Source organism: Procambarus clarkii, chromosome 22 (genome assembly GCF_040958095.1).
Source record: "Procambarus clarkii isolate CNS0578487 chromosome 22, FALCON_Pclarkii_2.0, whole genome shotgun sequence".
NCBI classification, from domain to species: domain Eukaryota; kingdom Metazoa; phylum Arthropoda; class Malacostraca; order Decapoda; family Cambaridae; genus Procambarus; species Procambarus clarkii.
In genome coordinates this window covers 18686457-18711134 of record NC_091171.1, presented here as the reverse complement: position 1 = coordinate 18711134, position 24678 = coordinate 18686457, and the positions used below count along the sequence as shown (strand labels likewise).

Below are 24678 nucleotides of genomic sequence, written 5' to 3'. Positions count from 1 at the left end.
GTCCCTGCCTTATGAATAAAGTCTAAATAAGTGAAGACCTTAAACCTACCCGAGAGAATGTCGTTTTCCTAACTAGCTAACACTACTACTTACTAGGTCATCCAAGGACCCTCTGACCTCCGGTGGTGCAACCCGTCCTCGACTCAAGTCCATTACGTCCAGCGGTCGACCCCACAGACGCATTCATAAATTTTAACATGCTGTTCATTCAAAACGGGAATTTTCTCAAGTATAAATTAGTATTATAACATATTAGCATATTATGTATATATAGGCTTAGGTTAGGTTAGGTTAGGTGTTTAGGTTCTGTTGGCGATTATTTGTATTTGTAGTACGTGGGTGAAGCATTTACAGCGTTGTGATTCGAACAAAATTCGTCAGTGAAGCACTTGTTCCGGATATGTTCGAACGTCAGCAGTTGTGAGTCGTGTGTAAACCGCTTTTCATTCATAAACAGGGGGTTTGGCGGGTGCATGGAATCACTTTTGGATCTTATATACCTTCATGTATATAAATAAATAAATAAAATAAATAAATTGAAAGTGTACAGTACATGAATCTAGCCAGTCTCGCTGCGCCGTCCCAGGTCAACACCACTCTGTTCAGTGTCACCACCTGTCGTTCCTGAGAGGGTCTGGCCCTAGCTTCGGTACGGGGCGGACGTGTTGAATCGGCGCTCCAGCAGTTGGTGTTGTTTGCCCGTTTCGGCTGGTTGGGGGCGGGTGTGTCTCTGCTCGCCTGTGCTGACGTGGCGTTACGATGGGGGTCCCTCTACCCCCTATCGTCCGGGCTCAGTCTGTGGGACTAGAGTTCTCTGTGCGGGCTGGTTACCCGGAGATTGCCCTGGCTTGTGAAATGCTCTCTGTTCCTGTGTTTGCGATTTATGGGGTCGAGTTGGTAACGGCCCGTAGGGCAATTGTGAAGTTTGCAGAGGAGGTGGCGTATCGCGATTTTCTCCGGCGATACGAGGGGCGGACACTGCCCCTGCCGGATGGTGCGGGCACTGTCACCCTCTCGGATAGGAGTGGTGCACTTACTTACATCAGTGTGCATGGGGCTCCCTTGGAGTTTCCGGAGGCTCTGCTACGGCGGTATTTCGGCCGGTTTGGCGCAGTTGTTAGTGTGAGAGTGAACGTGGTGTCTTCTAGTCCTCTTAAGGGTGTGAGGTCTAACATTCGCACCCTGGGCATGAGACTCCGGGCGGATATTCCGTCCTCTGTGCGCCTTATGGGGTACAACGTTCGGGTGTTTTACGTCCGTCAGCCGCCGTCTGTTCCGGCTGTGCTGGGAGCTGAGGTGGTTCCAGCATTCCCTCCTGTGCCTGGCCTGGTGCCCCGTGTGGTTGAGGAGGCTGCCGTGCTGCGGCGTGCGTCGGTTCGCTCGGTTGGTGCTGCGCGGGTCGCTGAGTCTGCCTCCGGGTCTGATGATGTGCGGCCCGAGCCTAAGCGTTCCCGGCGTTCTTCTGCGTGGGCTGATGTTGGCGAATTCGACGAGTGTCGTCCTTCCGTTGACGGTGGAGTGGCTCCGGATGTGGTGCACAATACGGTGGTGGCGGAGGTACACTTGCCTGAGGATGCCAGTGCCGGCGTTTCGGCCTCACCTTCTGGTCCAGTGTCCGAGGGTCCTGCTTCAGGTGCGTTGCCTGCGTCGGATGGCTCCGTTCTTCGTGGGCGGTGGTTCCCCCTGCTGTAGTTGGTGGCGAGCGGGGTGGCCTGGTAGTGATGTTGAGAAAGGATGCTCGCTCTGGATGTTCTGTGGCCCCTTCCTCGTTACCCGTTTCCTCGGCAGCGGTCTTGCCACCTCTTCCGTTTCCTGCAGTCCCTTCCGTGTCTCCTGCGGTATCCGTGGAAGTGCTATCGTCTCAGCGTCCGGCACCTGCTCCGTTGAAGAAGGCGTGGCAGGCTCGGCGACCCTCGTCCGCTTCTCCGGTGTCATCTGCTTCCTCGAAGGGAGTGGTTGGCGCTCCCCAGCCTCGTTATGCGACTTGCATCAGTGACCTTGGGAGTTGGCCGATGCCGCCAGATATAGATGTTCCCGTGTTTATGACACCCGCTCGAGAGCGGGGGGTCGAAAACCTTACCGACCTTGAAGATCTAGTCTGGGAAGCTTACAAGGCGAAATATCCTCATGATCTTTTCCCGGAGAAGTACATTTCTCACGAGGTTCCTCGCAAGTGATTTCTATGTATTTTGTGTTGCCTGGTTGTGGGGTGTGTATGTGAGTGGGTGGGGTGGGTATTGTTTCCCGGTTCCTGCGTGCTCCGGTTTGTATTGTGGGTTTTCTTGTATGGCTAGTGGGGGGGTGTGCGGTTCCTATGCGTTTGTGTGTTCGGTTGTGGATGTCATGTGCGCTTGTTTGTCATCTTGTGTGCCCTTCAGGCTGTTGGGGTGTGCTCTTTGTTATGTGTGCATTATGTGTGTGAGGTGTTAGCGGACTTGTTTTGTATGTTTCTCGCCTCTCTGTTTCCCTTATGTTTGTCTTGCGCTGTGTTTATATTTGTGTTATGTTTGTATATGCATTTTTGTTTTGTGGTCAGCCCTTCTGGCTGGTCTTCTCTTGATTTGTTCCTTTGTCATTGTACGTGTGTGTGCTTTGTACTTTTGTTCTGTTATATTTGTTCTGTTTTTATTGTACATTATACACATGCTTGCATGTAAAAATAAAAATAAAAAAAACCTGTCGTTCCTGAATGTTGTAATAATGTAGATGAAGATATTTTGGGGGTTCAGTAGAATTGATTCTGATACTAGTAGCATAGATGAACCTATGTTTAGCGGCGTTATGAGGCGCAGTTAGTTGGTGGCGTTATGAGGCGCAGTTAGTTGGTGGCGTTATGAGGCGCAGTTAGTTGGTGGTGTTATGAGGCGCAGTTAGTTGGTGGCGTTATGAGGCGCAGTTAGTTGGTGGTGTTATGAGGCGCAGTTAGTTAGTGGTGTTATGAGGCGCAGTTAGTTGGTGGCGTTATGAGGCGCAGTTAGTTGGTGGCGTTATGAGGCGCAGTTAGTTGGTGGTGTTATGAGGTGCAGTTAGTTGGTGGCGTTATGAGGCGCAGTTAGTTGGTGGCGTTATGAGGCGCAGTTAGTTGGTGGTGTTATGAGGCGCAGTTAGTTGGTGGTGTTATGAGGCGCTGTTAGTTGGTGGCGTTATGAGGCGCAGTTAGTTGGTGGTGTTATGAGGCGCAGTTAGTTGGTGGTGTTATGAGGCGCTGTTAGTTGGTGGCGTTATGAGGCGCAGTTAGTTGGTGGCGTTATGAGGCGCAGTTAGTTGGTGGCGTTATGAGGCGCAGTTAGTTGGTGGTGTTATGAGGCGCAGGTTTGTTGAGTCAGCAGTTCGGCCTGCCAACTGCCGGACAGTGTGGGCCTCTACTTCAGCTGTTCATGGTGAACCTATACAGTATAGAAGAGCCTCATCTGGCCAAAGGGGTTTTATCGTAAGACAGAGCCGTGGTGTTGGCGTCCATGGTGCTGGCCGTGGTACTGGCGCCACCAATAGCACTACGGGAGTACTCGTTTGGGAAGATGGCCAGTGTTATACCATGAATACCATCGTTTGATAATACGGATGTTGATGTTAGACATTTTCCCCGTATACTGGTGACAATATCGGCGAAAGTGAATATTTTATGGCTTCTTTTGATGAGCTGTTCATAAAACATCTTGTTGAGGAAAGCAACCGGCACGCAGTGCAGCTCATTACATCTGGCTTATTACCATCCTCATGTTTGCAGCCCGTCCTCCCAGGACACGTTGGAAAGAGGCGACTGTAGCTTATATATAATGTAAGAAATGCATGTTTTTCTTGCGCTGTGTATGATGAAACATTCTGTGAAACACAGTCATCCAGAAGTGTTGGAACAAAGACGGTATACTTTTTAAAATCAGATATTTTGTTCCCCATTCTGCTCTCCTTTCCTTATACTACGCGCTGATCTATTCCTATCTTACATACGTTATGTGTGCATGGGATTCAACCACTGCAAATTACCTAAAGCTCATCATCACTCGGCAAAAATCTGTTATCAGAATTATAACAACCACTGTTTGTTATAGCCCCTCTGCTTAAGTCCCTTAACATGCTAAATATGCACTCCACACATTCTCATACGCTATTTATATATACAAAACCTTGTTCCTAAATGCTAATGTTGATCTGAAACTTTTCCTTGATAGGTGTAATGGAACCCAAGAGCACCACATCAGAAATAAATATCTATTTGATATCCCCAGAGTCAAACTAAATCTCTGCAAACACCTCATGCAAATAAAATGACCCAGTCTTTGGAACTCGCTCCCTGACAAATTAAAAAATTGTCCAACCTGTGCCTTATTCAAAAGTAAAACTAAAAAGTACTGGAAAGTGAGGAAAGTAATCAGTGAAGTGAGAGGAAAGTGAGGATTTTTTTCGAACCAGGCCAGGATATAGTGATTGACGAATCTGAATAGTTCTTTTCAAGGGACGTTTTGCTTTCAGTCATTATATCCCATCGTAACGGCAATGGTTTGTTTTGAAATTCTTGTTCATCTGTGATTGTGAAACCGGAATAGTGATAGATATGGAGTGTATGATATTCTGGTACCAACGTAAACATACGCGGTCACATTCATCATGAGTATTGTGGCAGAGTGGCCAAGACGCTCATGGAACCACTGCTCACCGGTACACCGATGATAATTATTTAATTAGACCCTTGCTAACTATAGATTCCTGCTGGAACATATAAGACGGTTCTCTGTGATACAGTGAAGCTACATAGGACAAAAACGCCAGTGTTTGCTACAGTGAAACCACACATAAGACAGAAACGCAAGTGTCTGCTGCAGTGGAGTCACATTGGACAGAAGCGCCCGTGTTTGCTACAGTGAAGCCATATTGGAGACAAATGCCAATGTTTGGTACGGGTATTTCAGTGAGTAATTGTCAACTCAGAAAAAAGACAACATTTTATCTGTGCGTTAGAGAGACAAATTGTATATGTTGACAACGATTCATAATGGTCAAATGGTAGACAGTGGCAAACAGAATATTGCAACATGGTAAATTATATAAACCAAACTGTGTCATGGAATACAACATAAATATGATTTTGGTGGATAAGATTTTTTCTTAATTTGCTCTGTGTTTCCGTGATCAGTGAAAGGAAACTTGTAGCTAGATTTTGATCTACACTGTAATCTTTCATATCGAATAGGGTAGCAGCACATTGCTGTGTATACATAAGCTTGTTAATAATAACAAAAATTAGTGAAGAGATTTTAGAGTTTGGTTGTTAGAGTTTAACCCAAGCAAATGTAATGTAGTGAAGATAGGTGAAGGGAGGAGGAGGTCAGATACAAGGTATCATTTGAGAGATGAAATTCTTCAAGAGTTAGAGAGAAAGACTTGGGGGTTGATATCACGCCAGACCTGTCCCTTGAAGCCCGTATCAAGAGGATTACATAAGTGGCATATGCCAGGTTGGCCAACATAAGAACGGCATTTAGAAACTTGTGTAAGGAGTCATTCAGAACTTTGTATACCACACCCCCTCCCCGCTCAGCTCGTTGTCGCCGTGTGGGGGCTTCGTGGGCGGCTGCTGGAGTGTGATGCTCCTTAGGCCAGTCCTCTGTCCTTTTCTAGCCTTGTGCTCCTGCTGCCGTCCTCTCCAATTCTGCTGGGCACCTTTTCCTTTTCCTTCTGTTTCGTTTTTCTCCCCCCTCTTCTCCTATCTGCTTGCCGTTTCCTGCCGACCTTTTGCTCGTTCTGGTTCTTCCATGGACTTCTTCTATTTTGACGCCCGGGTGCTTGAGGAGGCATACTCATGCACCCGTAGAACTGCAGTACCCGACGTCGAGAGCGAGGGGAACCTTTTATTGTCAATCCCCACTTCGTCACTGAACCCGATCTCGACGGACTGTCGGTTTCTTAAGGTGGCGTTTGTGGGGCGTATACTCACGACGCACCCCTAGGAGGCCCCGACAAGATCGGCGATAGCTTCTTGTTGGGTGTCCTGCCTCTAATTGTGGCTCCATGGTGGGTGTGGGGGCACATTCGTGAGTGAATTCTTAATTTCGTCAAGATGATAACCCCTGTTTCGGCTGCTTCTGGCTTACCTTTTCAGGCTCGTGGGGTGGGCGACCAAGCCCCCGAGTCGGTCCGTATTGGAAGACCGGGCTCTGTAGCCTCCGCTGCATTGGGCCCCGACCTTGCTCCTCCTTTGGCCTCTCTGACTCCTTTCCCTGGCTCCCCTCCCTCCTCTGTGGTTGGGTCGAGCCCCAAGCCCCCAGTGGTGACTACCTCGTCCCCTGGTGCGGCTCCTTCTCTAGTTGTAACTACTGCGCCTTTTAACCCCTCTCTCTCTGGGGGTTCTCACCGCCGTCCTCGTCACGGCCGCCCTCGCTCGATTCCTTCCAGTTCTGCTACCTATCAAGCCTTGTTTGGTCCCGCTTCGTGGGCCAAATATTTTGATCTCCTCCCTCTTGATTCTGCGCCTCCTGACGATTTCTCCCTTCATCGACATCTCATTGATTCCATGGATGCCTCCATTACTTTCAACCCCACTCGTCTCGGTACACGTGTCGTTGCTGCACCTTCTCAGGATGCTGCTTCCCGCTTGGCTGCCTTATCCTGCCTTGGCGAGACCCCCGTTCGGGTCTCGAAGAACGCTCAGTTGAATGCCAGTGTTGGCACTATTTTGCTCCCGCCCCATGTTGCAACCGGTGTTCGGGACCTGCGCGACTGCCACGACGATATTCGCCATATCCTCGCTGCCCAGGGCCATTCTATTCTCCAGGTGGACACGTTTACTCGTCCCCATCGTGGTAGTCGCCGTCAACCCCTCCGGGTTGTGAAGATTACCTTTGATGGTAGAACCCTTCCACCCTCTGTCATTCTTGCTGGTGCCAGGTGCTCTGTCCAGGAGTACATTCCTTCTCCTCGGCTCTGCAACAAGTGCTGGAGGTTTGGGCATGGAGCCCTCCGCTGCTCCGGGTCTGTCTCTCTCTGTCCTTTGTGTGGTGGCGAAGGTCACTCTAAGTCGGAGTGCACTTCTCCTCAGGCTCGTTGCCTCAACTGCGGTGAGGCCCATCCTACCTTCTCCCGTGCGTGTGTCCATTACAAGCTTGAGGCAGCCGTCCTCAACCTGAAGCACCGGGAGCGTTTATCTTTTCCTGAGGCGAGGCGCCAGGTTCGCCGGCTCCCGCCTTATGCTAATATCTCTTATGCTCGCGTGTTGCGCTCTTCCTCTCCTCGTCCTTCCCGCCTTCCTCAGACTCACAACCGTTTCCGGGCCTTGGACCCTGATGCGCCCACTGCCCCCTCCTCTGTTCCTTTGGGTTCTCTCCCGAAGGATCCTCCTCCTGGTCCTCTGTCTGAGGTTCCCCTTCCTTCTACCCGGTCTGTCGTGTCTTCTGTGTCTTCTTCCTCGCCCCCCTCCGATCCTCCTTCCCATCCTCTTCCTCCATCTATTGGCTCTCCCCACCGCCTGTCGGTGCGGGCGGATGTCCATCGCTCTCCTAACGGCCGTCGTGTGTGCTCTCGTTCGGCTTCTCCTGTTGAGACACTGGAATCCGTTGCCCGGTACGTAGTTGCTGGGACACCGGTCTCTTTAAGTCAGAAGCGTAAGCCTGGCTCCTCTCCTTCCTCTTCCCCGGCGGGTAAGAAGGCTTCGCTTTCTTCCTCAGCTCCTCCTTCTGGCTCTGTTGCTCCTTCCCCTCCCGTTTCAGTGCTTGCGCCCCCTGTTCCTGCTATGGAGGTTTCTTTGGCCCCTGCTTCCCTTTCGGTTGCTGCTCTTGCTGGGGTGCGCTCCCCTCTTTCTACTCCCCCTCCTCCTGCTGCTGTCCTTGACGGCTCCTCTCCGTTGTCTCCTCCTCTTCCTCCTCCTCCTCCAGACCCTGCCCGCCCACCTCTGCTCTGTTCTCCCGTTTCCTTCCCTCCGTCTTTGCTCAGTTTACCCATGCCCCCTAACCCTGACTTTGCTGACCCTGATCCCGACCCTGATATTCTTTAACGTGCTCTGTTGCTCTTTCGCCTTTGTTTCTTCCTTGTTCTCTGTTTTTGTCCTTTCTCTTCTCGTCGTTGTCCATTCTTCAATGGAACGTTCGAGGTTATTACGCCAATTTCCTCGAACTCCAACTTCTGATTTCGCGGTTTTCGCCCCTTTGTGTCTGTCTCCAGGAGCCAATGCTTGGTGCTCGTCCTGGTCGTTTTCGTGGCTATTCCTTTCTCTCCCCCCCCCCCCAGCCATTGCTGGGGCTTCTAATTCTTCTGCTCTTTTGATTCGGGCTGATGTTCCCTTTGTTCCTTTACTTTTTCCTTCGCCTCTCCATTGTTCTGCTGCTCGTATCTTTGTGGGGAAATGGTACACAGTTTGTTCCATTTATCTCCCCCCGAGTGTCCCGCTCTCTCTTCCTGATTTGAAACACCTGCTGGACTCCTTGCCGGAGCCTGTGCTCCTGCTGGGTGACTTCAATTGTCGTCATTCTCTTTGGGGTGACGTTCTGACGAATACCCGGGGTCGCCTCCTTGAGCCGTTTCTCCTCTCTTCTTCCCTGTCTCTTCTGAATTCTGGTGAGCCCACTCATTTGGACTCTCGGACTCGCACCCTTTCTTGTCTTGATCTTTCTCTCTGCTCTTCTTCTCTTTACTTAGATTTCACGTGGCAGGTTCTTGATGACCTCCATGGAAGTGATCATTTCCCCATCCTTGTTTCCTTTTTCTCTTTTCGCCCTTCCCTCTCTTTCCCTAGGTGGCAGTTTGCTAAGGCAGACTGGACCCTATTTACCCTCAGTGCTGCTCTCCCTGACCTCTCCCTTCTGCCTCTCTCTCGCGCTCTCCTCCTTTTTCATGACACTGTCTTCAACGCTGCCCTCCGCTCTATTCCTCGCTCTTCCTCTCGGGGTCCACGGAAGTGCGTTCCCTGGTGGAATGCGGACTGTGCTCGGGCTGTCCGCTGTAAGCGTGCAGCCTGGAAGAGGCACCGCCGTAGGCAGACGACCGATTCTTTTCTTTTCTTTCGGAAAGCGAGTGCGGTGGCCCGTAGGGCCATCCGTACGGCTAAACGTGAATGTTGGGCATCTTATGTCTCAACAATTACGTCCGAGACCCCTCTGGCCCAGATCTGGAAGCGTATCCGCAAGATAGCGGGTAAGTTCGTTCCCGATGTTTCACCGGTCCTTCACCTCCATGATACTCTTGTGGCGGACCCGTTGCAGGTCGCTTCCGAACTGGGTTCCCATTTTTCTTCTGTTAGCTCTGGTCTTCATCTTCCCCAATCTTTCCTTCTTCGTAAACCTGTCCTTGAGTCTCGTCCTTTAGATTTCTGCACTCATCTTCAGCTTCCCTATAATGATCCCTTCTCTCTCTCTGAACTTCGTTCTGCCCTGGCCCTCTGCGGTTCTACGGCGGCGGGCTCTGATGGTATTCATTATGAGATGCTTCGCCATCTCCCTCCGAGCACGTCTCAGTATTTACTGAGTCTGTATAATCGGATCTGGGAGTCGTCGTCAGTCCCTGAGGACTGGCTCGATGCCGTTGTCCTCCCTGTTCGCAAACCGGGTCTCTGGGTACTTCCCCTAAGGACTTTCGCCCTATTGCTCTCACAAGTTGTGTCTGCAAACTCTTTGAACGTATGGTTAACGTTCGTCTGATGTGGTTCCTGGAACACCATCACCTCCTCTCCCCTTCTCAATTTGGTTTCCGCAAGTGCCGCAGCACGACAGATGTCCTGGTGAACTTGGAGGTCTATATTCGTACTGCTTTTGCTGCGAAGACCTCCGTTGTTGCCGTCCTTTTTGACCTAGAAAAGGCTTACGACACCACTTGGCGTTATCATATCCTATCTCAACTTCATTCTTTTGGCCTTCGTGGTCATCTCCCTCTCTTTCTCCGCAGCTTCCTCTCTCGTCGTTCCTTTCGGGTGCGCCTTGGTACCGCTCTCTCTCCCTCTTTTCAGCAATACGAAGGTGTGCCCCAGGGTAGTGTTCTGAGCACTACTCTTTTTCTTGTTGCCCTCAATGGTCTTCTTTCCTCTCTTCCTTCTGGTGTCTTCTCCGCTCTCTATGTCGATGATCTTACCCTTTGTTGTCAGGGTGATGATTCGCCTCTCCTTCAACGCCGGCTTCAACTTGCAATTGATGCCGTGTCGTCTTGGGCCACAGGTCATGGCTTCAAGTTCTCTACTTCTAAGACTTGTGCCATGACTTTTACGCGGAAACGGGTTGTTCTTCGTCCCTCTTTGTCACTTTATGGTCATCCCCTTGAATACAAAGATTCCGCGAAGCTTTTGGGGTTATTCCTTGACACTCGTTTGTCTTGGTCTCCCCATATCTCTTACCTCCGTGTTGAGTGCTCTAAGGCCCTTACCCTCCTTCGGGTCTTGTCCCATACTTCTTGGGGGGCAGGTAGGCGCACTCTCCTTGCTTTACATTCCTCTCTCGTCCTGTCTAAGCTCGATTATGGTTGCCCTGCTTACTCGTCTGCTTCTCCTTCTACTCTTCGCCGTCTTGATGCTTTGCACCATACTGGGTTGCGCCTCAGTTCTGGTGCCTTTCGTTCGACTCCCATCCTTAGCTTGTATGTTGACACTGGCTTCCTGTCTCTCCAGGACCGCCGTGATCGCTACTGTCTTCGCTATCTTGCGCGGTCCTTGCAACATCCTTCCTCTCGCCTCTGTCGTGCTTTAACTTTTACCCCTCCTGCGGTTCCTGTTCCTCTTCACCACCTCCCTCTTTCTGTCCGGTTATCTCGCCTACAGGATTCTCTCTCCGTTCGTATTTCTGATGTTTCTCCTCGTGTTGTTCCTTCTTTGCCCCCGTGGAGGGTCCCTCTTCCGCGGTTTTGTACTTCCTTGACCCGTATCACTAAAGCTTTTACCCCTCCTACGGTTCTAAAACGCCTTTTCCTCGAGCACTTTTCTTCTCACTCCCGCTCCGTTTCTGTCTTCACCGATGGGTCTAAGTCAGCGGACGGTGTTGGCTACTCTGTTGTTTTTCCTGATCGCACTTATATGTGTCGCTTGCCTCCGGAGACTAGCATCTTTACAGCAGAACTTTATGCTATTCTCTATGCTCTTCGTCTCCTGCTTTCTCGTTGTCAGTCTTCCTTTGTGGTTGTTGTTGACTCTCGTAGTGCCCTCATGGCTCTCGGGTCCTTTAATCCGGTTCATCCAGTAGTTGTCGAGATCCAGCATTGGCTGTTTCTCGTTCACAGTAAATTTAAGTCGGTTGAGTTTTGTTGGGTTCCCAGCCATATTGGTGTGTCTTTAAATGAGCGTGCGGATGCTGCCGCTAAGGAAGCTGTCCGCTCTTGTCCCATCTCTCGTAAAGGCATTCCATATTCCGACTTTTAGCCAGTTATCCATTCCTCAGTTCTTACCCGTTGGCAGGCTTCTTGGTTGTCTGTTACTGGTAACAAGCTACGTACTCTTAAATGTTGTGTTTCCTCGTGGCCGTCCTCCTTCCACCGTAACCGGCGGTGGGAAACAGCTCTGGCGAGGTTGCGTATTGGCCATACTCGCTTAACCCATGGTCACTTGATGGAGCGCCGCCCTGCTCCTTATTGTCCTAGTTGCATTGTCCCTCTTACGGTCGTGCATGTCCTTCTTGAATGTCCTGACTTCCAGGACGAGCGTGTGTCTTGCTTTCCGACCGCCCCTCGCGGTCACCTGTCCCTCGATAGAATTCTTGGTGACTCGGATACTTTTGATATCGTTCGCCTTATGCGTTTTTGTTCTCGTATTGGCATCCTTGGTGATATTTAGCGCCCTCTGATTATTTTGCGTATTTGATGGTGCTACATAGCCTTCCCGGTTTGGTGCCTTCTTTTGATAATTACTTACTTACTTGTATACCACATATGTCAGACCAATCCTGGAGTATGCAGCTCCAGCATGGAGTCCATATCTAGTCAAGCATAAGACTAAACTGAAGAAGGTTCAAAGGTTTGTCACCATATTTGTACCCGAGCTGAGGGGTATGCGCTACAAGGAGAGACTACGGGAATTAAACCTCACGTCGCTGGAAGACAGAAGAGTTAGGGAGGACATGATTACCACATACAAAATTCTCAGAGGAATTGATAGGGTTGATAAAGACAGATTATTTAACACAAGGGACACACGCACTAGGGAAAACAGGCGGAAATTGAGTACCCAAATAAGCCATAGAGATATTAGCAAGAATTTTTTTTAGTATCAGATTAGTTGACAAATGGAATGCTTTAGGCAGTGATGTGGTGGAGGCTGACTCCAGACACAGCTTCAGGTGTAGATATGATAGAGCCCAATAGGCTCAGGAACCTGTACTCCAGTTGATTGACAGTTGAGAGGCGAGACCAAAGAGCCAGAGCTCAACCCCCTCAAGTACAACTAGGTGAGTACAACTAGGCGAGTTCTCACACACACATACATTGGGAGGCCTCGCAGTAGAGTGGCCAGCGCTTGGGAGTCGTAGTCATAAGAGTCCGGGTTCGATTCCCAGAAAATGGACAGTTTCTTCTACCCTGATGCCCTTGTTCACCTAGCTGTAAATAGGTACCTGGGAGTTAAACAAAATGCTTCGGGCTGTTTCCTGGGGGATGTGTGAGTGCGTGTGTTACAGAGAAATATGCACGTAGCAGTCATAATAATAATGGAAAAATAGATAGGCTAGAAAGGATGGGTCGAGGACCTAATAGGTCTATTTTGCAGACACAAATTGTAAATACATACACACACACACACACACACACACACACACACACACACACACACACACACACACACACACACACACACACACACACACACACACACACACACACACACACACACACACACACACACACACACACACACACACACACACACACACACACACCTCAAGGACAATCACTGCTAATAAGTAATAGCTATGAAGATATACATACTTTATTTTAATTTAATTCATTGTATCGTGGGATAGGAAGCATTGTATATATACATGTTAGGCTTATATCGAGGTCCCCCCCCCCATAGGGCCGAATTACTGACCCCCCCCTCCCCCAGGATGCAACCCCACAACAAGCTGACTAACTCCTGGGTACCTATTTACTGCTAGGTGTACAGGCTCATTAGGTGATAGGAAAATGCTGAACTATTTCTGTCCCGCCCGGGACTCGAACCCTGAATTCTCGAGTGTGAGTCAAAAACGAACCCGACTATACCACCGGGACTCTATGTTGACAAAATAACAACAGTTAATCAAATGTTCAGTCATGAGTATAGCTTACATCAATTATGAAAATAATTACGGGGTATGTTAAAATTAACGTACACCGGGTTAATATTTGCCAAAACAGAACTAGAAATGTGCCTCGCTGTCTGCAAAAGCCAGACACAGGTGAGGCCAAACTGACTGACAATATCCAGCTCATACTACCCACACAAGCTGCTCACCTGGCATAACAGACGCAGCATGAGGGCATGAGGACCTCTTCCGGCTGTATGTCGTTGCTGCCGACCGTTAGCATCCTCCGGTACACATACTTCTGGCGACACACTGCTATTGTATTCCCCTGAAGTGGCATCCCGAAGTTGCAGGATTCTCCTTCACTGAGGAATACAACAACTTATCCAGTTTTAATGTTATCAAAAGTAACATATAAGAAAGAATGAGCATATCAGTATAAAAATTCATATGGTAACATATTTGAGAAAATTCAAAGTTTGAAATGAAATTGGGAAGGAAATAATTGCTACACCACGGCCATACTTATCTGGTTTGCTGCATAAATGTCACAAAACTGAAAAGTATATGATGGAAATATAGTGTACAGTAAGAGCTTACTAATTCGGAATCTCTGGGTAATTCAGACGGAAATTTGAATCCCTGGGCTCTTCCAACGGACCTACGGAAACGAAGCGACAGAACACAAAGGCACACATAAGCTGTCAAATGCTCACAACCTGGAGCAGAACCGGTGAGTCAAGTCACTAACGACAACGGAACAAGTTTGGAAGCCAGGAGGAGAACGGGTCTGCAAACGTCAGCCAAGAGGAAAACTCAGACTCGAATTCTAAGGAGGCGAACTCTAAAGAGGTCTCAAATCTGTAGCAGGAATCACAGCGTCCGCCGCCACAGGAGCCTAGGAAAGACAAAACAACGGAAACCTGTAGAAAAGACGCAGATGAGAGACTTACCGACACCCAGAAACGCACCTACAGGGAGCTTACTACAAAAAAAATTACCTCAAAGAGCAGTGGGAGACGCGAAAAATCCCAAAATGAGGTTTTTTGACTGGTTCCTTCCTTTAGGATTCGTTCTGGTCTCGGTTTTTGTTTGGCTGGCAGTAGTTCCCCTTCTTAGGGCTTTTGCTATTGCATTCCAGTCCATGCCTCTTGCCATTCTGGATTGCTTATGTTTGCTAATGTGTTTTCTCTTTGCTGTATCTTCTTGGGTCTTTGACGGTTTCAGGTCGTCTGCTTTATGTACCTCACTTCAAAGCGGCGCTGGTCGGTTTTCCGTCAGCCCATTGCTGTGGGGCAGGGCCAGATTTTCAGTGCTTAGAGGCCCTAATCACTGAAAAGATTTTGGGACCCCCATATGCCGTATATAAAACTCCAAATAAGAAACACAGTGAATTGTAATATACTGTATATATATTCCCATGAATAAATACATTATTTAAAAGAAAACAAAAATTACTATTCCATTGCTTTCTTGCTTTGAAGATATATAGTGTGCTATTATTATATTAATATTAATATTCTTTTTCCATTTATTATGGGGGCCGCTATTTTATGGGCCGTGGCCCATCTGCAACACTGCACCATGGTCCATTGTAAATCCCGCACAGGCAAAAAACTTCATGGGTCCCCCCTTTACTTGAGGCCCTAAACACGTGCTTATTGTGCTTAATGGTTAATCCAGGGCTGCTGTGGGATGTCTAGCCTTTATCAGTTCTTTTGGCCTAGTGAGCAATTGCCCTGACGCTTGGCTGTGGTTGGCAGGGTGTGGCGGAGGTGCCCCGGCCCATGTTGTGTTCCTAGTTGTTTGAGTCTCCTGTTCTTGTTGGGGCTGGGCTCCTAGACCTTCCTGGCATTGTTCTCGCTGTTTCGGGGATCTGTCTGTTCTTTTCCTGTGCTGTGCTTCATGCATGGATTTTTAGGGTTCAATGCCTCCTGAAGTTATCTGAAGGCCACTATCTCCCTAATGGCCCGGCGGGGACAGGAAGCCAGCAGGTTATCAAGGGTCCCCTCCTTTGTTCACGAGGATTTTTTACACTTGGATTTTAACCTCAAGGAATGCCTTGGCATTTATGGTTTCGATGGACAGGCGATTCCAAACACTTTACCTGAGGGGCCACTATCTCTCGAGTGGCCTCGACAAGGACAGTAAGCCGGCGGTTTGTCAAGAGTCCCCCATTTATCCTGATTATTTTATTTATATGGATCTTAAATTGTATCAGGGTTTAGCCATTTATGACTTCAGCGGGTAGGCGGTTCCATGGGTTTATAACCCTGTTGGTGAAAAAGCATCTTCTGTTTTCTGTCCTTTATTGTGGCTTGTTGAGCTTGAAACCGTTGTTCTTTGTTTGTGTTACATCTGACCTTTTGAAGAAATGTTCTGGATCAATATCCCCCAAGTTGTTCAATATTTTAAGTTTCGATGATATTCGCCCTGTCTTGTCTGGTTTGTAGTGTTGGAAGCCCTGATGCCCTCAACGGCTCCTGGTACGAGAGTCGACTTAGTTCTGGGATAATTATTGTCTCCCGGTGTTGGTTACGTCTGACTATTCCCAGGATTTTTTTTTCTTACTTCAGCTCCCACTTGTTATGAAACTTTCAGTGATTTGTGGATTCTGACTTCAAGGTTCTTTTCTTCATCAATCTGCTGCAAGGTAATGTTAATTTTGCAGTTGTTATGTGGGTTGTTATGCTCCACATGAAAGGTCTTACATTTTTCGATATTAACCTTTGAGAGGCGTTTGCCTAAAAAAAAAGACTTGTCACCAGTCTTCTGGCCATTTGAGGAGTTCATGTATGTCCATCTGTAAGGCCTCAGTATCATTTTTATTTCCTACTTTACTATAAATATATAACCCCAGGGGGTTAAAAAAGCATCTACTTCATGTTCGCCATCGTCACTTGTTGAGCTTGAAACCGTTCATCTTTGTGTTGCATTTGGCCTTTTAACAAAGTGACCTGGATTAATATTCTCCAACTTGTTCAGCATTTTAAAAGTTTTGATGAGATCCGCCCTGTCATGTCTGGTATGCAGTGTTGGTAGCCCTGTGACCCTCAACCGTTCCTGGTATGAGAGTCGACTTGGCTCTGGGATGATTTTTGTCGCTCTGTGCTGAACTTTCTCCACAGCAGATATGTCTTTCTGAAGATAAGATCTCTATGCTTGGATACAGTAGTCCAAATGGCAGAGCACCAGGGACTTGTACAGCTCAGTATTGTGTAATTACCATTTTCCTTGGAGTCAAAGGTTCGTTTGACTATTCTTAAAGCTTCGTTAGTTTTTTTTTTTTTTTTTTTACCGCAGCTCACACATGCTGTGCAATTTTCAGTGACTGGTGAATCCTAACGTCTAGGACATTTTCTTCATTCTGCTGCTAGGTAGTATTGTTGATTTGATAGTTGTAATGTGTACTGTTATGCCCTACATAACAAAGTGATATACTCGAACTCCACAAATGGTCAGAAGACTGGTATATACTTTTTAATATCGAAAATGTAGGCATAATAATGCTCTTTGCAACTAACATATCAAGAACACTACCAGGCAGCAGCTTGATAATGAAAAGTACCGAGGAGTTAGGATTCCACCAATCTTTGAAAGTCACACAAGTGGGAGTTGCAGTAAATATATCCAACCAAACCGTAGAAAGACAAATGATCAAAGAAAGAAAAACAAAGAACAAATGTGTCGTCTCGCTGCTCTTGCCCTCTGCAACGCTGCCTCCAGCCCCCTGCCACACTGCCTCTAGCCCCCTGCCACGCTGCTTCCAGCCCCCGGCCACGCTGCCTCCCGCCACCAGCCACACTGCCTCCCGCCACCGGCCACGCTGCCTCCCGCCACCGGCCACGCTGCCACCAGCCCCCGGCCACGCTTCCTCCCGCCCCTGGCCACGCTGCCTCCCGCCACCAGCCACGCTGCCTCCAGCCCCCGGCCACGCTGCCTCCCGCCACCAGCCACGCTGCCTCCCGCCACCAGCCACGCTGCCTCCAACCCCCGGCCACGCTGCCTCCTGCCCCCGGCCACGCTGCCTCCCGCCACCAGCCACGCTGCCTCCAGCCCCCGGCCACGCTGCCTCCCGCCCCCGGCCACGCTGCCTCCCGCCCCCGGCCACGCTGCCACCAGCCCCCCGGTCACGCTGCCTCCAGCCCCCGGCCACGCTGCCTCCAGCCCCCGGCCACGCTGCCTCCAGCCCCCGGCCACGCTGCCTCCCGCCCCCGGCCACGCTGCCTCCCGCCACCAGCCACACTGCCTCCCGCCACTGGCCACGCTGCCTCCAGCCCCCGGCCACGCTGCCTCCCGCCCCCGGCCACGCTGCCTCCAGCCCCCGGCCACGCTGCCTCCAGCCCCCGGCCACGCTGCCTCCAGCCCCCGGCCACGCTGCCTCCAGCCCCCGGACACGCTGCCTCCAGCCCCCGGCCACGCTGCCTCCAGCCCCCGGCCACGCTGTCTCCCGCCCCCGGCCACGCTGCCTCCCGCCACTAGCCACACTGCCTCCCGCCACCGGCCACGCTGCCTCCAGCCCCCGGCCACGCTGCCTCCCGCCACCAGCCACACTGCCTCCCGCCACCGGCCACGCTGCCTCCAGCCCCCGGCCACGCTGCCTCCCGCCCCCGGCCACGCTGCCTCCCGCCCCCGGCCACGCTGCCTCCCGCCCCCGGCCACGCTGCCTCCCGCCCCCGGCCACGCTGCCTCCCGCCCCCGGCCACGCTGCCTCCCGCCCCCGGCCACGCTGCCACCAGCCCCCGGCCACGCTGCCACCAGCCCCCGGTCACGCTTCCTCCCGCCCCCGGCCACGCTGCCTCCCCCGGCCACGCTGCCTCCAGCCCCCGGCCACGCTGCCTCCAGCCCCCGGCCACGCTGCCTCCAGCCCCCGGCCACACTGCCTCCCGCCACCGGCCACGCTGCCTCCCGCCCCCGGCCACGCTGCCTCCAGCCCCCGGCCACGCTGCCACCAGCCCCCGGCCACGCTGCCTCCCGCCCCCGGTCACGCTGCCTCCCGCCCCCGGCCACGCTGCCTCCCGCCCCCGGCCACGCTGCCTCCCGCCCCCGGCCACGCTGCCTCCCGCCCCCGGCCACGCTGCCACCAGCCCCCGGCCACGCTGCCACCAGCCCCCGGTCACGCTTCCTCCCGCCCCCGGCCACGCTGCCTCCCCCGGCCACGCTGCCTCCAGCCCCCGGCCACGCTGCCTCCAGCCCCCGGCCACGCTGCCTCCAGCCCCCGGCCACACTGCCTCCCGCCACCGGCCACGCTGCCTCCCGCCCCCGGCCACGCTGCCTCCAGCCGCCGGCCACGCTGCCACCAGCCCCCGGCCACGCTGCCTCCCGCCCCCGGTCACGCTGCCTCCCGCCCCCGGCCACGCTGCCTCCCGCCCCCGGCCACGCTGCCTCCAGCCCCCGGCCACGCTGCCTCCAGCCCCCGGCCACGCTGCCTCCCGCCCCCGGCCACGCTGCCTCCAGCCCCCGGCCACGCTGCCTCCCGCCCCCGGCCACGCTGCCTCCAGCCCCCGGCCACGCTGCCTCCCGCCCCCGGCCACGCTGCCTCCAGCCCCCGGCCACGCTGCCTCCCGTCCCCGGCCACGCTGCCTCCCGCCCCCGGCCACGCTGCCTCCAGCCCCCGGCCACGCTGCCTCCAGCCCCCGGCCACGCTGCCACCAGCCCCCGGCCACGCTGCCACCAGCCCCCGGCCACGCTGCCACCAGCCCCCGGCCACGCTGCCACCAGCCCCCGGCCACGCTGCCTCCAGCCCCCGGTCACGCTGCCTCCCGCCCCCGGCCACGCTGCCTCCAGCCCCCGGCCACGCTGCCTCCAGCCCCCGGCCACGCTGCCTCCCGCCCCCGGCCACGCTGCCTCCTGTCCCCGGCCACGCTGCCTCCCGCCCCCGGCCACGCTGCCTCCAGCCCCCAGCCACGCTGCCACCAGCCCCCGGCCACGCTGCCTCCCGCCCCCGGCCACGCTGCCTCCCGCCCCCGGCCACGCTGCCTCCTGTCCCCGGCCACGCTGCCTCCCGCCCCCGGCCACGCTGCCTCCCGCCCCCGGCCACGCTGCCTCCAGCCCCCGGCCACGCTGCCTCCCGCCCCCGGCCACGCTGCCTCCAGCCCCCGGCCACGCTGCCTCCAGCCCCCGGCCACGCTGCCTCCAGCCCCCGGCCACGCTGCCTCCAGCCCCCGGACACGCTGCCTCCAGCCCCCGGCCACGCTGCCTCCAGCCCCCGGCCACGCTGCCTCCCGCCCCCGGCCACGCTGCCTCCCGCCACTAGCCACACTGCCTCCCGCCACCGGCCACGCTGCCTCCAGTCCCCGGCCACGCTGCCTCCCGCCACCAGCCACACTGCCTCCCGCCACCGGCCACGCTGCCTCCAGCCCCCGGCCACGCTGCCTCCCGCCCCCGGCCACGCTGCCTCCCGCCCCCGGCCACGCTGCCTCCCGCCCCCGGCCACGCTGCCTCCCGCCCCCGGCCACGCTGCCTCCCGCCCCCGGCCACGCTGCCTCCCGCCCCCGGCCACGCTGCCACCAGCCCCCGGCCACGCTGCCACCAGCCCCCGGTCACGCTTCCTCCCGCCCCCGGCCACGCTGCCTCCCCCGGCCACGCTGCCTCCAGCCCCCGGCCACGCTGCCTCCAGCCCCCGGCCACGCTGCCTCCAGCCCCCGGCCACACTGCCTCCCGCCACCGGCCACGCTGCCTCCCGCCCCCGGCCACGCTGCCTCCAGCCCCCGGCCACGCTGCCTCCCGCACCCCGGCCACGCTGCCACCAGCCCCCGGCCACGCTGCCTCCCGCCCCCGGTCACGCTGCCTCCCGCCCCCGGCCACGCTGCCTCCCGCCCCCGGCCACGCTGCCTCCAGCCCCCGGCCACGCTGCCTCCAGCCCCCGGCCACGCTGCCTCCCGCCCCCGGCCACGCTGCCTCCTGTCCCCGGCCACGCTGCCTCCCGCCCCCGGCCACGCTGCCTCCAGCCCCCGGCCACGCTGCCACCAGCCCCCGGCCACGCTGCCTCCCGCCCCCGGCCACGCTGCCTCCCGCCCCCGGCCACGCTGCCTCCCGCCCCCGGCCACGCTGCCTCCCGCCCCCGGCCACGCTGCCTCCCGCCCCCGGCCACGCTGCCTCCTGTCCCCGGCCACGCTGCCTCCCGCCCCCGGCCACGCTGCCTCCAGCCCCCGGCCACGCTGCCTCCAGCCCCCGGCCACGCTGCCTCCAGCCCCCGGCCACGCTGCCTCCAGCCCCCGGCCACGCTGCCTCCAGCCCCCGGCCACGCTGCCTCCAGCCCCCGGCCACGCTGCCTCCCGCCACCGGCCACGCTGCCTCCCGCCCCCGGCCACGCTGCCTCCAGCCCCCGGCCACGCTGCCTCCCGCCCCCGGCCACGCTGCCTCCCGCCCCCGGCCACGCTGCCTCCCGCCCCCGGCCACGCTGCCACCAGCCCCCGGCCACGCTGCCACCAGCCCCCGGTCACGCTTCCTCCCGCCCCCGGCCACGCTGCCTCCCCCGGCCACGCTGCCTCCAGCCCCCGGCCACGCTGCCTCCAGCCCCCGGCCACGCTGCCTCCAGCCCCCGGCCACACTGCCTCCCGCCACCGGCCACGCTGCCTCCCGCCCCCGGCCACGCTGCCTCCAGCCCCCGGCCACGCTGCCACCAGCCCCCGGCCACGCTGCCTCCCGCCCCCGGTCACGCTGCCTCCCGCCCCCGGCCACGCTGCCTCCCGCCCCCGGCCACGCTGCCTCCAGCCCCCGGCCACGCTGCCTCCAGCCCCCGGCCACGCTGCCTCCCGCCCCCGGCCACGCTGCCTCCCGCCCCCGGCCACGCTGCCTCCCGCCCCCGGCCACGCTGCCTCCCGCCCCCGGCCACGCTGCCACCAGCCCCCGGCCACGCTGCCACCAGCCCCCGGTCACGCTTCCTCCCGCCCCCGGCCACGCTGCCTCCCCCGGCCACGCTGCCTCCAGCCCCCGGCCACGCTGCCTCCAGCCCCCGGCCACGCTGCCTCCAGCCCCCGGCCACACTGCCTCCCGCCACCGGCCACGCTGCCTCCCGCCCCCGGCCACGCTGCCTCCAGCCGCCGGCCACGCTGCCACCAGCCCCCGGCCACGCTGCCTCCCGCCCCCGGTCACGCTGCCTCCCGCCCCCGGCCACGCTGCCTCCCGCCCCCGGCCACGCTGCCTCCAGCCCCCGGCCACGCTGCCTCCAGCCCCCGGCCACGCTGCCTCCCGCCCCCGGCCACGCTGCCTCCAGCCCCCGGCCACGCTGCCTCCCGCCCCCGGCCACGCTGCCTCCAGCCCCCGGCCACGCTGCCTCCCGCCCCCGGCCACGCTGCCTCCAGCCCCCGGCCACGCTGCCTCCCGCCCCCGGCCACGCTGCCTCCCGCCCCCGGCCACGCTGCCTCCAGCCCCCGGCCACGCTGCCTCCAGCCCCCGGCCACGCTGCCACCAGCCCCCGGCCACGCTGCCACCAGCCCCCGGCCACGCTGCCACCAGCCCCCGGCCACGCTGCCACCAGCCCCCGGCCACGCTGCCTCCAGCCCCCGGTCACGCTGCCTCCCGCCCCCGGCCACGCTGCCTCCAGCCCCCGGCCACGCTGCCTCCAGCCCCCGGCCACGCTGCCTCCCGCCCCCGGCCACGCTGCCTCCTGTCCCCGGCCACGCTGCCTCCCGCCCCCGGCCACGCTGCCTCCAGCCCCCAGCCACGCTGCCACCAGCCCCCGGCCACGCTGCCTCCCGCCCCCGGCCACGCTGCCTCCCGCCCCCGGCCACGCTGCCTCCTGTCCCCGGCCACGCTGCCTCCCGCCCCCGGCCACGCTGCCTCCCGCCCCCGGCCACGCTGCCTCCAGCCCCCGGCCACGCTGCCTCCCGCCCCCGGCCACGCTGCCTCCAGCCCCCGGCCACGCTGCCTCCAGCCCCCGGCCACGCTGCCTCCAGCCCCCGGCCACGCTGCCTCCAGCCCCCGGACACGCTGCCTCCAGCCCCCGGCCACGCTGCCTCCACCCCCCGGCCACGCTGCCTCCCGCCCCCGGCCACGCTGCCTCCCGCCACTAGCCACACTGCCTCCCGCCACCGGCCACGCTGCCTCCAGTCCCCGGCCACGCTGCCTCCCGCCACCAGCCACACTGCCTCCCGCCACCGGCCACGCTGCCTCCAGCCCCCGGCCACGCTGCCTCCCGCCCCCGGCCACGCTGCCTCCCGCCCCCGGCCACGCTGCCTCCCGCCCCCGGCCACGCTGCCTCCCGCCCCCGGCCACGCTGCCTCCCGCCCCCGGCCACGCTGCCTCCCGCCCCCGGCCACGCTGCCACCAGCCCCCGGCCACGCTGCCACCAGCCCCCGGTCACGCTTCCTCCCGCCCCCGGCCACGCTGCCTCCCCCGGCCACGCTGCCTCCAGCCCCCGGCCACGCTGCCTCCAGCCCCCGGCCACGCTGCCTCCAGCCCCCGGCCACACTGCCTCCCGCCACCGGCCACGCTGCCTCCCGCCCCCGGCCACGCTGCCTCCAGCCCCCGGCCACGCTGCCTCCCGCACCCCGGCCACGCTGCCACCAGCCCCCGGCCACGCTGCCTCCCGCCCCCGGTCACGCTGCCTCCCGCCCCCGGCCACGCTGCCTCCCGCCCCCGGCCACGCTGCCTCCAGCCCCCGGCCACGCTGCCTCCAGCCCCCGGCCACGCTGCCTCCCGCCCCCGGCCACGCTGCCTCCTGTCCCCGGCCACGCTGCCTCCCGCCCCCGGCCACGCTGCCTCCAGCCCCCGGCCACGCTGCCACCAGCCCCCGGCCACGCTGCCTCCCGCCCCCGGCCACGCTGCCTCCCGCCCCCGGCCACGCTGCCTCCCGCCCCCGGCCACGCTGCCTCCCGCCCCCGGCCACGCTGCCTCCCGCCCCCGGCCACGCTGCCTCCTGTCCCCGGCCACGCTGCCTCCCGCCCCCGGCCACGCTGCCTCCAGCCCCCGGCCACGCTGCCTCCAGCCCCCGGCCACGCTGCCTCCAGCCCCCGGCCACGCTGCCTCCAGCCCCCGGCCACGCTGCCTCCAGCCCCCGGCCACGCTGCCTCCAGCCCCCGGCCACGCTGCCTCCCGCCACCGGCCACGCTGCCTCCCGCCCCCGGCCACGCTGCCTCCAGCCCCCGGCCACGCTGCCACCAGCCCCCGGCCACGCTGCCTCCCGCCCCCGGTCACGCTGCCTCCCGCCCCCGGCCACGCTGCCTCCCGCCCCCGGCCACGCTGCCTCCAGCCCCCGGCCACGCTGCCTCCCGCCCCCGGCCACGCTGCCTCCAGCCCCCGGCCACGCTGCCTCCCGCCCCCGGCCACGCTGCCTCCAGCCCCCGGCCACGCTGCCTCCAGCCCCCCGCCACGCTGCCTCCAGCCCCCGGCCACGCTGCCTCCAGCCCCCGGCCACACTGCCTCCCGCCACCGGCCACGCTGCCTCCCGCCCCCGGCCACGCTGCCTCCAGCCCTGGCCACGCTGCCACCAGCCCCCGGCCACGCTGCCTCCCGCCCCCGGTCACGCTGCCTCCCGCCCCCGGCCACGCTGCCTCCCGCCCCCGGCCACGCTGCCTCCAGCCCCCGGCCACGCTGCCTCCAGCCCCCGGCCACGCTGCCTCCCGCCCCCGGCCACGCTGCCTCCAGCCCCCGGCCACGCTGCCTCCCGCCCCCGGCCACGCTGCCTCCAGCCCCCGGCCACGCTGCCTCCCGCCCCCGGCCACGCTGCCTCCAGCCCCCGGCCACGCTGCCTCCCGCCCCCGGCCACGCTGCCTCCCGCCCCCGGCCACGCTGCCTCCAGCCCCCGGCCACGCTGCCTCCAGCCCCCGGCCACGCTGCCACCAGCCCCCGGCCACGCTGCCACCAGCCCCCGGCCACGCTGCCACCAGCCCCCGGCCACGCTGCCACCAGCCCCCGGCCACGCTGCCTCCAGCCCCCGGTCACGCTGCCTCCCGCCCCCGGCCACGCTGCCTCCAGCCCCCGGCCACGCTGCCTCCAGCCCCCGGCCACGCTGCCTCCCGCCCCCGGCCACGCTGCCTCCTGTCCCCGGCCACGCTGCCTCCCGCCCCCGGCCACGCTGCCTCCAGCCCCCAGCCACGCTGCCACCAGCCCCCGGCCACGCTGCCTCCCGCCCCCGGCCACGCTGCCTCCCGCCCCCGGCCACGCTGCCTCCTGTCCCCGGCCACGCTGCCTCCCGCCCCCGGCCACGCTGCCTCCCGCCCCCGGCCACGCTGCCTCCAGCCCCCGGCCACGCTGCCTCCCGCCCCCGGCCACGCTGCCTCCAGCCCCCGGCCACGCTGCCTCCAGCCCCCGGCCACGCTGCCTCCCGCCCCCGGCCACGCTGCCTCCAGCCCCCGGCCACGCTGCCTCCAGCCCCCGGCCACGCTGCCTCCAGCCCCCGGCCACGCTGCCTCCAGCCCCCGGCCACACTGCCTCCCGCCACCGGCCACGCTGCCTCCCGCCCCCGGCCACGCTGCCTCCAGCCCCCGGCCACGCTGCCACCAGCCCCCGGCCACGCTGCCTCCCGCCCCCGGTCACGCTGCCTCCCGCCCCCGGC

The 24678-nt window shown here is 59.1% G+C and overlaps 1 protein-coding gene across 3 annotated transcripts in view; it reads right to left on the bottom strand.

Moving 5' to 3' along the window:
• LOC123757806 (protein spaetzle) overlaps positions 1–24678 on the bottom strand; it is a 163142-nt gene that overhangs the window by 8883 nt on the left and 129581 nt on the right. For all 3 annotated transcript variants that reach the window (XM_045741663.2, XM_045741644.2, XM_045741654.2), the window contains exon 6: positions 13388–13543. In XM_045741663.2, the coding sequence (XP_045597619.1) occupies positions 13388–13543 (156 nt within the window). The remainder of the gene's footprint in view (positions 1–13387; positions 13544–24678) is intronic.